Genomic DNA, 12,940 nt, shown 5'->3' with positions numbered 1-12,940 from the left:
GGAGTTTGGAGCCTGTTACAATGTGTGGGTATAGGCAGAAGTGTGCATGTGCATATGTGGCTTTGCAAACCCTGCCTTGTGTATGAGTTGCAAACATCTATGTGCCCCTGTGCCTGTGTGCCTTTGTGTGTGGCGGCTTAATTTGTGCATGAAACACGAGAGCGTTAATGGCTTTTAAAGATCGGTGGAGTCAAATGAGCATGCTCATCAGTTAGCCACACACCCCTTGGTGATCACTCAGGGTCGTTAGATTTCATTTCCTGTGGAAGAAGATCTTGGTGAATCTAAGACAAATACCTGCAATTATAGCCACACTTGAGATGATTCACTGACTTTATTTCTTTTTTGCTGGGTGGTGTGCACTATTGTGTATGGCATCACTGAGTTTTGACTAATATATCAGTAGTAAGCAGTATATTTATTTTATTCAATAATATCTTCCAAAGACTCTCACGTCTGACTTTCTCTTCAATCCAGAAAGGAAAACAAAACATATAGATATCTGATAACACACCCATCTAAACACAATCACAGTGAAATACAGGAGGCACCTGCATGTTCGTTAATAGCTTTGCCCTGGATGGTGTAGAGCATGAGGGCCAGCAGCAAGAGGCACAGAGATAAGATTCTGCTTAGCATTTGAATAGGGTGTTCTGATTTCTATTCAGTTGGCCTTTGGCCACGCTAGTGCTTAAGTGGTCTGGGCGAGACTGTCTGGTCTCTCCTGTGCCAGCCAATATGCAGGCTCATATCTGGCCATGTGCAATGTCTGTCAGTGTCCCCTTCTATCTGTCTGTCCGTTTGGCTGGTTAAGTGTCTGGATGGTTAATAATCAGCCTGGCTAGCTGCTAATCATCCTCCCAGCTGCAGAAGCAGGTGGCCGCACATACCACAGCTCCCAGTCTCATTCACCATGTGATGTCATTTCACTGCACCTGGTCACACTGCATTACACATAGCTGAGGTAGCCAGTTTCCCTCTATGAAATCATGTGTCACTGGCTGTTGAGAAGCTGAGAATCTTAGCTGTTTATTTCTCTACCAAGTGGACGCACTGGTTCATGCAGTGAACTGGTGGCTTGAGAACGAACAACATGAAATCACGGTGTCCTCTCCTTCACCTCAGCCAAGCCTGGGACTGATCCCAGAGCAGTCTAACAGGCAGAGGCAGCAGTTAGGACACACTCCACGACGAAATGGGAAACCATTAACTCTGCAACACTCAAGGTCACCTTCAACTAGACACAGCAGCCACCCAACTTCCTCTGCTGATATGCCCAATAGATGAGGCGGCACAGTCATGTAAAGGTCAGGCTGTAAAACAGAATGGAACCGCAGCTGCCTTAGAAACCCCTCTCCTAAACATTTGATCTTATCTCCTTTTACTTTTGAAAGTGTTAAAAATGCTTTAAGTATAGCTTTCAAACAGGAGGAAAGGAAATGAGAGAGGGAGGGAGTGGAAAAGGAGAAAGAAGAAAGAGGGAAAGAGAAGGGGGAGAGAGGGAGACAGCAGAGTGGATGATCAGGTTTCAACTCTGATCTGCAGCTGTTGAGGGCTCTGGTGGCTGATAGGTGTCCTTTACAGCAAATGTAATCCAAGCTAAACACAATATCTGTCTCGTCCATCAAGAGATTGCCAAGTCATAACACATCCGGGCCCACAATAACTCAGTCATGGACCAGGGCCAAGTGAAGCCTGGTAACTGTTTAAGGGACTAGAGGAAAAAGATTAAAAATTCATTATTAATGAACAAATCAAATCCAAGTTATGACGTGAGAAGGGAGTTTGATTGGTTTTCCCCTGCAAAACCAGAATGCTGGCCAAGCTGTGCAGTATGAACTCTAGACTTCCAGTTGGTCATTTGTGCACCATATATTTCCCTCCTCCCTTACCCCAATTTCCTTCTTCCTCTATGTTCACACACTTCAGTTCCACATGTAATGAAGCTGAAATGCCGTGTCTCCTGTGTTCCCAGAGGTTTACTTTAAGGAGGGACTTTTCTTACTGTTTGCACAACTAAAAAACAGCCACAAAAGCCTTAAACATTTAGCATAAGTCTGCCTGTGTGTACTTGTGTGTATATGTACACAACAACTTCCAATGAGACATATCCATCAGAGTGTCACTGTGCAGTACAACAGTCATAACGCAAAATAAACAGGCTGAATCGTGGGTCTGGTAAAGTTCTGACCCTGTGACAATCTTCAACAACACTGCGCACCCTACAATTGTGCAAAGGCATGTGTGCGTGTGAATGAATGTGTGTTTAAGGGTGTGTGGGAAGGTAACCAGGGAAATAATGGGCATTTGAACCAGCAACATCAGTGCCGAAATAACACACCATTCCACACACCAGAGGGTGAATCAATTTCAGCGACATTTGATTCAAACCCACACCAGCTAGCGTCTGAACTTCAGCCCTCAACCCTGTCACCTCCTTCTCTGCTCCATATGATGGATTACCATCTCTGGCAGAGAAAGAGAGGAAGGTGGGTGGGGGAGGTCAGTCACTACAGGGACACATTCATCGGAGGGGAGCGCTGGGTTAAGGAATTATGGTTTGACAGAGATCTGTGGTGGATAGGAGAGGGCAAAGGGTTCTCTACGGGTCACAGGATCCAATCCTGGCTGGACTCAATGGCAAGCCACCCTCAGAACGCAGCGATCTACAGGGATTTCACTCTGGGGTCACATTTTTCGATTAATATTATCATCACTCACTTGTCCCTTCGCCCACTTGTCTGCAAATTGAGAGGTATCAGACATATTCATCTAATGCTGGTAAATAAAAAACTATTCAAATAGACACAGACCTGGTAAGCCGCAATGTAAGGTTATCTACACAAGCTGAAGAAAAGAATAATATACTGATAAGAGTAGGGTACATTCTGAAAGATGTTTTGATGATCAAATAAATCTACTTAGTGAAAAACTGGAAGCTACACATGGCTAGAATAAATTACAAACAAAAGTCAATATTAAAAGAGAAATTCAAGAGCAATTCACCAATGCAAGCAAAAGACTCTGTCTATGTCTGTGCTTGAAAGGTGATCAATAATCGGCCTGCAGACAGATTTCAATAATTTACATCTCAGTCTACACCCCACACAGTCTGATGAGAGGGGAAAAAAGCAACAAGCAAGGCAAGTGTATTTCATAAAATGATGAAATATAAAATAAACAATGCTGCTAAGTTTACACAATTTAGCAACCCAATCTTAATGCAAAGCATCCAGGATGTGAAGCATTGGTGATGAGACACATAGGAGTAGAGTAGGCAAGGAGAACAAGGAGAGAGGAGGCAAAACACAGGCAGGCAGGAGGGACAAAGCAATATCATCACTGTCAGAGTGGAGAGGCCATCAATTACAGTGTCACTTATAAAGAGAGAAAGAGTGTGAAGCAGCCAGAGTAGGGTGTATAAAAGAAACACAACAAAACCCGGTGCGACGGGTGCTTCATCTTGCCGGGCACTAATGGGCGTGAGAAGCGGCTGGCTCAGCATTCTTCGCCTGATGGCTCACTCCTCTGGTGACGGGCCGTGGCATCAATGACAGAGCACCACACACTTGTTTAATCGAGTTTACACACTCGATGGTCTCACAATGGTGGAAGTAGAGAGGTAGAGAGTGAGAGAAAAGGAATGCGAAAAAGACTGCAATGGATAGTCAAAGGTCATCCCACAGTTGGATTTCATTAAGTACGCCACCTCTTTGCCACCTTCCTGCACCTTCTCACCACACTGTGTATTTGATCTCAGCTTAAAGTGCCACAATGTCGGTGTTCTTATTTCCTATCTTCAGCACTACACATGCTTCCTAACACAGACGGCTTATGTCCCTTGGTGGAGCTGGGGAGGTCAGAGCTGGGACACAAGGCCCACTGAGAATAGTAAAACTGCAGTCTCAGGACATACTGTGGATGTGAATGCGCTAGATTTTGTGTGTGACGGTAAAAGGTCAGAGTGCTGGCGGTGATTGCAATGTATGATTTATCTCTCGGTGAGTTTATTTTCCATTTCTTTTCGGCAGGGCAGTCTCTTTCCATGCATTGCACAGAAGTTGAGTTGTGGCAGGAACTCCTCATTTACTGCAGCCATCTGTGGCTGATAAATGAGATAAGAGCAATCTGCATGCTGGTGTATGTGGCTGCAGAGAACTGTGTGTGTGTGAGGGGGGGTTCTGTGAATAAATCCCTACAGATAACAACACCTCTTTACAGAGGTCAGCAAACTCCAGCAGCACAGACACAGAGCTGACACATTGAATCAGGGATTTTTCCTCTCACACAGTTTATCAGGGGAAGATATTTCTCGCACCCTTGCCTGCACTCACCATCCCTCTTATCACTGGACAACATTCCCACCTTTTCTGCATCTATACTTTTTGCTTTTCTCTTTCATATCATTACTTCTTCCTGGACACTCCCAGTAAGAAATATTAACAGTGCCGTGGAACTGAACAACAGCAGGCACAGCAATTGTTATTTTTCTTAATATCATGGTTTCATAATAGACTGGCCCCGAAATCGGTATTCTACGCATCCCACCACAAACAAACATCCTTAGATGGCACTGGGACAGTAAAAAATATTTAAATAGAAATCATAATGTGCTCCAGTCTTGAGACTGTGTTTTATTTCCTAATGGTAGCATGCTTCATTAATGTGCAGTAATGGTTGCATTGTTGCTGCTTCCTTCATTACCCTTCATTATTTCTCAAGGACTTCAGCGCAGATTAAGCCTCAGCCTACTGGGGTTTACATGAGTGTGAGGGCAGGTGTTTGTGTACACGTATGTCAAAGTGTGTGAGTGTCTGTTGTGCACTACATTTTCTCATTTCTAAAATGAAATAATGAGTCCAGATGAGCTTCAGCAAAGCAGCTCAGCCTGACTCCCCACCTGGCCTGTCCCTTTATTAGTGGCCCCTCATGCTGGACACAACAAGAACAGCTTGGTACCTACCTCCCCTCTTCACTATTCACACCTCTCCCAACTCTATTTTTCTGCTAATTACCTTGTTGTACCAGCACCAAATGCTACCTAACGATTCACTTAATTGCAGAAGTGGTACATTAGATGATATCAAAGGACCTTTTTAAAAGTCATCCAATCCCATTCCAAGTGGCATTTAGAATCACCCCAAGACATCCGTTTCATTTCTGTGTCATTTGCATATTTAAGTACTACAAACTGAACGAAGCATCAAAGAATGCAATTCCACACCGCAAGATTATGTATCTTCATTCCACTGCACCCAGATGATTTTCTAAATTTAATTTGCATTCAACTACATACATCAGATGGTCTGAGTCTCCTTTGACACTCAATGGTGCAACTGTTCACCCTACATTCTTGTATCTGGAACACTATGTCCATGTGCTACCCATCCACCTGAAAAGATGAGGCTAATTAACATTTTCCTTGGGCTCCTATCGCCCCAGGTGTGCCTTGTCACACTTACATATACACAGATATCCGCAGTGCTAGCAATTTATTCAGCAGCGGTGGCTGCAGCTAGCATTTCTGACACAGACTTCACAATGATTTATGAACCTGCTCATTGACCTAGTTTGTTCTGAATAGAGAAAACGGGGCACATCCCCTCTTCTATGCGGCATATCCATCCCATAGAACTGACCTGCAGTCATTTTTGGAGAGAATGGAAGAAGGAATAAGATCACAGAGCAGGCTGCTCAGATAGCCTTTAGGCAACACTTTTACAAGTTTTCTATCTTCCCAAGTAGAAGAAAGTGATGAACAGCTCTAATGAATTCCTAAATGCCACAAAGTGATGCCTAAGCATTATTCTCACACTCTGTTCATGCATCATAGACTTAGATAACACTAAGCAGCATGCTCTTTTCCATCCATTTTGAATAATGTGTTCTCCACATCTAATAGTTAAAAGAGACAAGGGTGTAGGACTAAACCCAGTAAAGGCAGAAGTCCTACATTAATAATGCAGAGGCACTTCTCAGAGGCCTCTTGCCCCTCACACTCTCCTCTCTACCTTTCTACCTCTTACAGACAGAGTGGTGAGTGCTGCCCAGCTTGATGTCCACCATGCAGCTGTGCTACTGTTCTCACTGGACACTGAGTTTAATCTGTTTCAGAGCTGCAATTCTATTATCTCACCAGGGTCCTGCTCAACCACTTGTGAATGGAGGGGGGGCAAAGGTGTGCTCAATATAATGGAGGGAGATGGGGGGTGGAAGACAAGGGGGAGGGAAGACATATCATAAACACGAACCCAGTTCAACACGGATATAGATTTAAATGCTGCTTTTTCTTGAGCGATTAGCTTCGGCTTTACAATCACTAGACGGATGTCAGGACCTGATAAAGCTAATCACTGCAGTAAGCCAATGCAGTGAGATTTAGCACCCCCACCCCCTTCTGCTCCCCAGCCCCCTGAAGACCTGCCAGAAAGAGAAAGCCGAGAAAGCAAAGGGTCCAAAACAAACCAGGCATGCGGTGCTCAACAAAATGGCCCTCTTTCATCTTTGTGATATTATTATAGCCTCTTTTCTGTGAAATAAAAATGACAAAGAAAATACAGCAGTTGTACTTTTATGAAACTAAGATTATATGTATAGATCATTGATTATCACTGCATTTTTGCAGACAGTGAATGCTCACAGTTAATAAATAAGTATTTGAGCTGTCACCTGTATATAAAAATATTACTATATATTCATGAGGGGGGAACTAAAGTACACACAACAAGAACTGAGCTATAGGCTGGATGAGTGCTGTGCTGATTCTGTCCACTGTGTTGCCTTAGGTTAGACACTTGATTAGTTCAGACACCAACCAGCTTCAGGACATTCCTACTCAATATCCCTTAAATTACTTGTCATTAAAATTGCAACAAGTCATTAATGTCTTAATAGAATACCCTACCTGCATATTTCAAACTCCTTTCTCTCTCACCATCTCTTCTATTTCCTATATAGTGCCCTGCTCTGAGGGCTTTGATCTAATTTATATTAACAATATTCGACTTTAATAAAACTTAATTCCTCTGTCACATCATAATCAAGGAATATAAAGTAGAAATGCACTTGACATCAACATTACACCCACACTCCATCTCAGTAAGGCCAACACTGTAGTCACTCTTTAACTGAAGTAGTGTAGTGAATTAAATGTAGATGGGGAGTTACTGTTGCGTCTTTCGTGAAAGTGGCACTCCAGGAAATTGCTTATTTTATCTGTGGTGGTTCTGGTGAAGTATGTATGAAGATGACATGTAAGTTAGAGAGTTCAGTTAGAAGATAAAGGAAACATATTCCTTTAAGGTACTATTAAAGTTTTCAACTGTGTTGGTCTGACGAGTAAAGCGCTACACTACAATTAAAGATATTTGGGTATGTGTACATTTATTTGGGCAGCACAGTGGTGGTGGTGGTGCGTTGTGAGCTAAAGCCACAATCAAAGATTTTGCTATAATGGGAGCTCAAGGTATATTTTTTCTTTTGTCACGACTCTACTGTTAAAGCGTGGCTCTGTACTCTTCTTGTGTGTGGCCTGAGGGTTTTGACTTGAACCTTCTCTCAAACCTCTCAAAAACTGTGCTGTTATTTCTTCACCTTTCAAGCTTTTACTTATCCCCCATCTCCTGGTCTCATGACCTCTCACCCATCACCTTTAAGCCACTGAAGCAGTCAGTGCTTCTGTTCCACCCCCATTGCTGCTTAACCCATATTACTTGAGAGAGAAAAAGAGAGAGAACAAAAAAAATAAAAGCTATGAAACTGAGAAAAATAAAATAATGTGGAGACGCCATCAATTTTTCATGAGTTTTCATTTAGACAGAGGAGAACCCTCTTACAGCAATCAATAGATCAAGCTGCTGTCACGCAGTTAGCACCTGGGGGCTGCTGTAAGGCCCCCGGGAAGGCAGGGGACTAGATCAGAGGCAGGGACCAACCCCCTACTCTCTAAATTCTACAGCGTCCATTTCCCAAGGATCACAAACCCATTTTCCATCCTACTACATTAGAAACAGTATTTTTTATTATGTGAAACATATGATTCCTTCAGCCTCTTAGCAATTTGACAGATTGCTGATTGTAGTAAATTACAGCAAACTCTGCGATACTTCATGACATATGTCAATCTCTAAAGACTAAAGTCAACATGCTTTCACTGCCAAATCACAATATCAAATGAAATGAATCATTCAAAAATAGTGAGAACAACTAAAAACACATAGTTAATCTTTGTCTCATAAACATAGCACTTGTTTGAAGAGCATGGCTATGTTACTCAAAGTATCACTGGTTCAATGACATACAGCCATGGAGACTTTCCACTTGATCTTCTGGGCACTTTGAGGTCCCTGTGAGTCGCTGCATAAGAAGCGTATTCTGAATCTGCTGGGGGTGGGGGGCTCATCTTCAAAGGTAATTCAACCCAGAGCTCAGGTTCTGCCTGTCAGTGTTCACCAACACCGACCAGACAACCTGTGTCAAATATCTATCAGGACTTTGATCTGTGCCTGTCGTTCTACCCCCACCCACCTGTGAGAGACTCATGACTGCCATCCCATTATGTCCCTCGCATATAGTCTGAGAGAAGCTTTATGACCAGCACAAAGGCCTCAAGACAATTTCAATAAAACTCCCTTGAGGTAAAAATATATAAAATTGATCTCAAGTCTTGGATGAAAAATTCATTCTCTACAAATTTCCCCACCAAACAACCACACGTTGTTTCTTTTATTCCAACAGGACATTATTAGTGTTTGCAAATAGAGAACATCAAATGCGAGATGAAATCAACTCTAAAAATAGTTTAATTATAGTTGCCTCAAATTAAATGTTGATGTGTTTACCGTTGTTCTCTTCAGCAGAGAATGTAATTTCCCATTATGTATAAATGGAAATAAAGATTTTATAATGTTGTCAGGTAATTTTATGCATCGGTCTTTCCATCATCTAGAAGCTGAGAGATCATGATTCTTCTTTCTAAAGCAAAATGACTTAAATTATGTTGGCAAAATAATTTCAGCAGGAAGATGCTGAAATAAGGAAGAAAGGTGATGCCATTCTTACTTACATGCTACTTCCAGAGATGCGTTGCGGCTGACAGCTTCTCCCAGATAGTTCCGGGCCACGCAGACGTAGGCTCCCTCATCTGGTTTGCTTCGTCGTCCATGAACAATGCGCAGGAAGAAAAGCGAACCAGTGGGTAGTAGCATGCGGTGAGAACGTGGGTCATCTTTGTCTGTTTCCACCCGCTCTCCATCCTTGTACCACTCCACTGTTGGGGTTGGCCGACCCTCTGCTTTACAGTTGAGAGTGGCCGGCTCCCCTTTCGATACAATCAGATCAGAGGGGTGCTCCACAATCCGGGGTGGGGAGTCCTCCTGGCGCAGACGGGATCCTGGAGTAAAAAGATGAGATACAATTAATCAATTAACACGACTTTATCAAGTCAAATGCCTGCAGTACAAATAGTGGAAAGAAGCAACAGATCCCATAAATCCCCTGGATACCACAGAAGGAGTTACACACCAGCAACCAGAAATTATTGTCAATATAACTATATGATATAAAGAAGAATATGAAAAAAAATAAAAATAAAGATGATTGGTTGTTTGCCTTTGAAAGTGCCATTGAATTTTACTGAAGTGGGTTTAGTTAAGATGTGATTGTATTATTTTCCCCCCTCATTCAAGTAAACAGGGTTGCCAAAACATTAGAAACATCTTGAAATATAATGCACTCCAGGACAACTCTATCCACCCACTATGATGTCAATGTTTAACCACAAAATAAAATTTAATTAAAACTTTACTAAATCTATTAACGTTTTACCATGAGTGCAACCAACTAGGTGCAAAAACAAGCTAATAAGAAGGACATCTGGATCTGGAGTAAATGGATGGCAGAGTAACTATTAGTTACCTAAGCTTGTCTTAGGTTAGAAGCATGTAAAACATACATTGAACTCTTTAATCACCATTGGAGCCTGTCAAAGAGCAGCCATCTGTTCTTCTCAACTATATATATGCAAGGGTTTGTGGGTAATTGGACCCATGGGTGAACAGTGAATGGAAGAAGTGCAGTCAGCTAACATCTGAACGGTACATACACACCCAAATTATATATCTGGCTTTCAGTGGGGCGCAAACAAGTAAAACTGTTGAATTCACTGCTGTAGGAATATATATGTAATGTGAATATGAATGCTGAGGTCCAGACTAATGTCAAATGCTAATCCCCTGTGGCTGAAAATCCCGTCCTACTTCTTTTTATTAAGGCTTCCAATGGGTGAGCTCTGGAAGTCTGGCAGCCAAGATAATGCTACGCAAGTCAGAGTGCTCTGTATGTCTATGACCAGGTCTTAACCATGAAGATAAGATGCTGCAGGCCACACACAGACACATTAACATCACAGAGGCCCTGGGAACCATGCAGCAATCAAAGAGTTTGGTCCAGCATCAATTAAAGACACAGTAAAGGGAATGGGAAATAAGGCAAACTTTTTCAACAGCCCATTCTTTATCCTCTTTTATTCTGAACCACATTATGCACCCCATCAATAATTCTAGTTCAGTTGTTACCTTGTCAGTGTTTTAGCGAGTCAACTGCTGGGTTCATTGTCTTAAAATTAGTTGTTGCAGGTGTGCATGTGATTGAGCTGAGTTGACGACTGTGCCCTTCCCCGAGGCAGTGCAGTGGGTTAATAGAACGATGCCTGCTGCACAGAAGAGCAGTGTACCACACAGGCCTTTGTGCTTATCTAAGGACTAATTTCAACATGGGATGAGGGCAAAACTGTGGAGGTTCCAGCTCTTTGTTTGGCTGGGTCTGCACATGTTCCACCACCCCTTATACTTGAATCTCCCAGGGGAAACGAGGACAAGCTGTACCCCGGCCTTTTCTGCCCTTTGAGTCTGCGGGTAAAATGGCAGGCGCAAGTAAAAATCCACTGATCAGCACAAAATACACTTCAAAGGCAGAGTTGTGTGAATGTGTGTGCAAACGCACATACATACAAACACATGCATTTAGTTTTTGCAAATGTGTTCTAGTCCACAGTTTGTCTTAACAGGGATCAACCATCAGACAGTGACATATTGACCCCTCAACAGGAGGTAGTCTGTTCTCTCTTCTTCCTAATTTGGGCTAATTCCCTCCATTTCCCTGTCATTGATTAGTGATCAGACCTAGTGTCTTGCTCTAAGTGGGGCCACAGACATGGGTTTGTAGTAGAGGGGGGGGTGATATCCTGTTCCAGGAGTCACTGATCTAATCTCACTGGCATTATGTGGAAAACTGAACATGGACTGTTGGTGGAACAAAAAACCTACAGTAAGCTAGTAGTAGTTCTCCAACCGATCACCAGTGGTAGGTAGCAAAAGTCTAGCCAGCAACCAGCTTCCCTGATAAAGCAGGGGCAGAGCAGCAAGTTTGTATTCTGGCAGTAAGTCACTTTATAAATGAAGCAGTAATTAACACAGTGACATTGATAAATGGAGGGCAAGATAAAAGATGGACATGGAGACCCCCCCCCCCCCCCCAACTCTCTCAGATGAAGTGTCAAACGCACATTTATTCTTATCTCATTGGAGCATCTGCTTCTCTTATAATCCATAGGCCCTGCAGAGACTTTCCACTAAGGCCAGTGCACACGCGCAACGCTAAACTGCAGCAACTCCATTCGATTTATATCAGTCTAATTTATTTAAATCCAATTTGTATTCCAATCTACTGCCTTCTAATCACTTAAACACTGAGTTTCCATCTGCTCTCCTCTTTCCTGTGGAAATGAACACAGCAGATGCCTCTACAATTGTCCTTTCACTGCCAGGAAAGGCTGAGCTGGGTGCACAGAAGGCCAGACGTGACTGGTCAGTGTCCTTCCCGAGTGAAGGTAATCAGGTGTAGAGGCAGAAAAGTTAAAAGCACCTTTATATGTTATGGAATATGTTTTAAGAGTCCCATCCACCTCAGTACTGTGTAATATCAACAGATAAAGCATGTCTGTTGTTCAGTAAGCTTCACATTTATAACCACAAACCAAAATGTTTGTTCTAGCCTAACTGTGTATTTCTTTTACTTTGCCCTCATGTGGCTGCTGTGTGTGCTGACCAGGACTACTAAATGAATAACCTCATGTACATCCTCACCACCTAGCCACCAGACCAAGCTCCTCACAGAAGTAAAAGTCAATTTTTTGCTTCCTATTGGGCCCAGTTTCTCACTCTCTTTACGGTAAATGGGCTTTCTGTTGCCCTTTTGATGCGATCATTGGTGCTGTGCAATGAAGTGCTCTCTGAGCTGAGGCGAGTGCACTTCACTGGGTCTCAGGGCACACGCTCCAATCAAAATGCAGTGTTTCCCCTGTCTGCAATAACACCACCATTACTTTTTACCACTGCTAGGCACTCATTCTCTCCGGGTGGAAAGCAAGAACAAACAAGCAAGCACACAGACAAGAGAATGAAATCAGAGCGGGATTACTGAACCAGAAGCAGATTCTCTTCAGCCTTTTCTTTCAGTCTACTTATGCTCACTGAAATTGCATGTAATCGTGCAGTGCTGCTATCCAAGTAATGTGCACTAGCAAAGAATGTTTTTCCCCTCCTGTAGTGTTTTTTCCTAATATTTAACCATGTTCAATGAAATACAAAAGTACGTACACTTGCGTAGTGTAAGTACTTCCCATAGGTTAAATTTGTTGGTGAAATTCAAGGTTTAAAACACCACCACCTTATCTATTGCTACAGCTCATTCTCCCTGATTTTCCACTGACCACACACATAGTAGGGGTCTTTTTTATTATCTTTGTAACATATTTATTCATGTGTGCAACAGAAGGTCAGGCCTTTGATGATCTTTTTGTAATTATTTTTATTAGCTCCCAAGAGAAATTCTAGCCCACCAACCGAATCAATACCCACACCAGTCTCACCCTGAGCATAAA

General features: G+C 42.7%; 1 protein-coding gene across 14 annotated transcripts in view; it reads right to left on the bottom strand.

The window, feature by feature from the left end:
* robo2 (roundabout, axon guidance receptor, homolog 2 (Drosophila)) overlaps positions 1-12,940 on the bottom strand; it is a 275,954-nt gene that overhangs the window by 126,963 nt on the left and 136,051 nt on the right. For all 14 annotated transcript variants that reach the window (XM_026375443.1, XM_026375434.1, XM_026375492.1 and 11 more), the window contains one exon: positions 9,065-9,391. In XM_026375443.1, the coding sequence (XP_026231228.1) occupies positions 9,065-9,391 (327 nt within the window). The remainder of the gene's footprint in view (positions 1-9,064; positions 9,392-12,940) is intronic.

The sequence above is a fragment of the Anabas testudineus genome, chromosome 13 (assembly GCF_900324465.2).
Source record: "Anabas testudineus chromosome 13, fAnaTes1.2, whole genome shotgun sequence".
In the NCBI taxonomy this organism is placed as follows: domain Eukaryota; kingdom Metazoa; phylum Chordata; class Actinopteri; order Anabantiformes; family Anabantidae; genus Anabas; species Anabas testudineus.
This window is presented reverse-complemented; position numbering and strand designations above follow the sequence as displayed.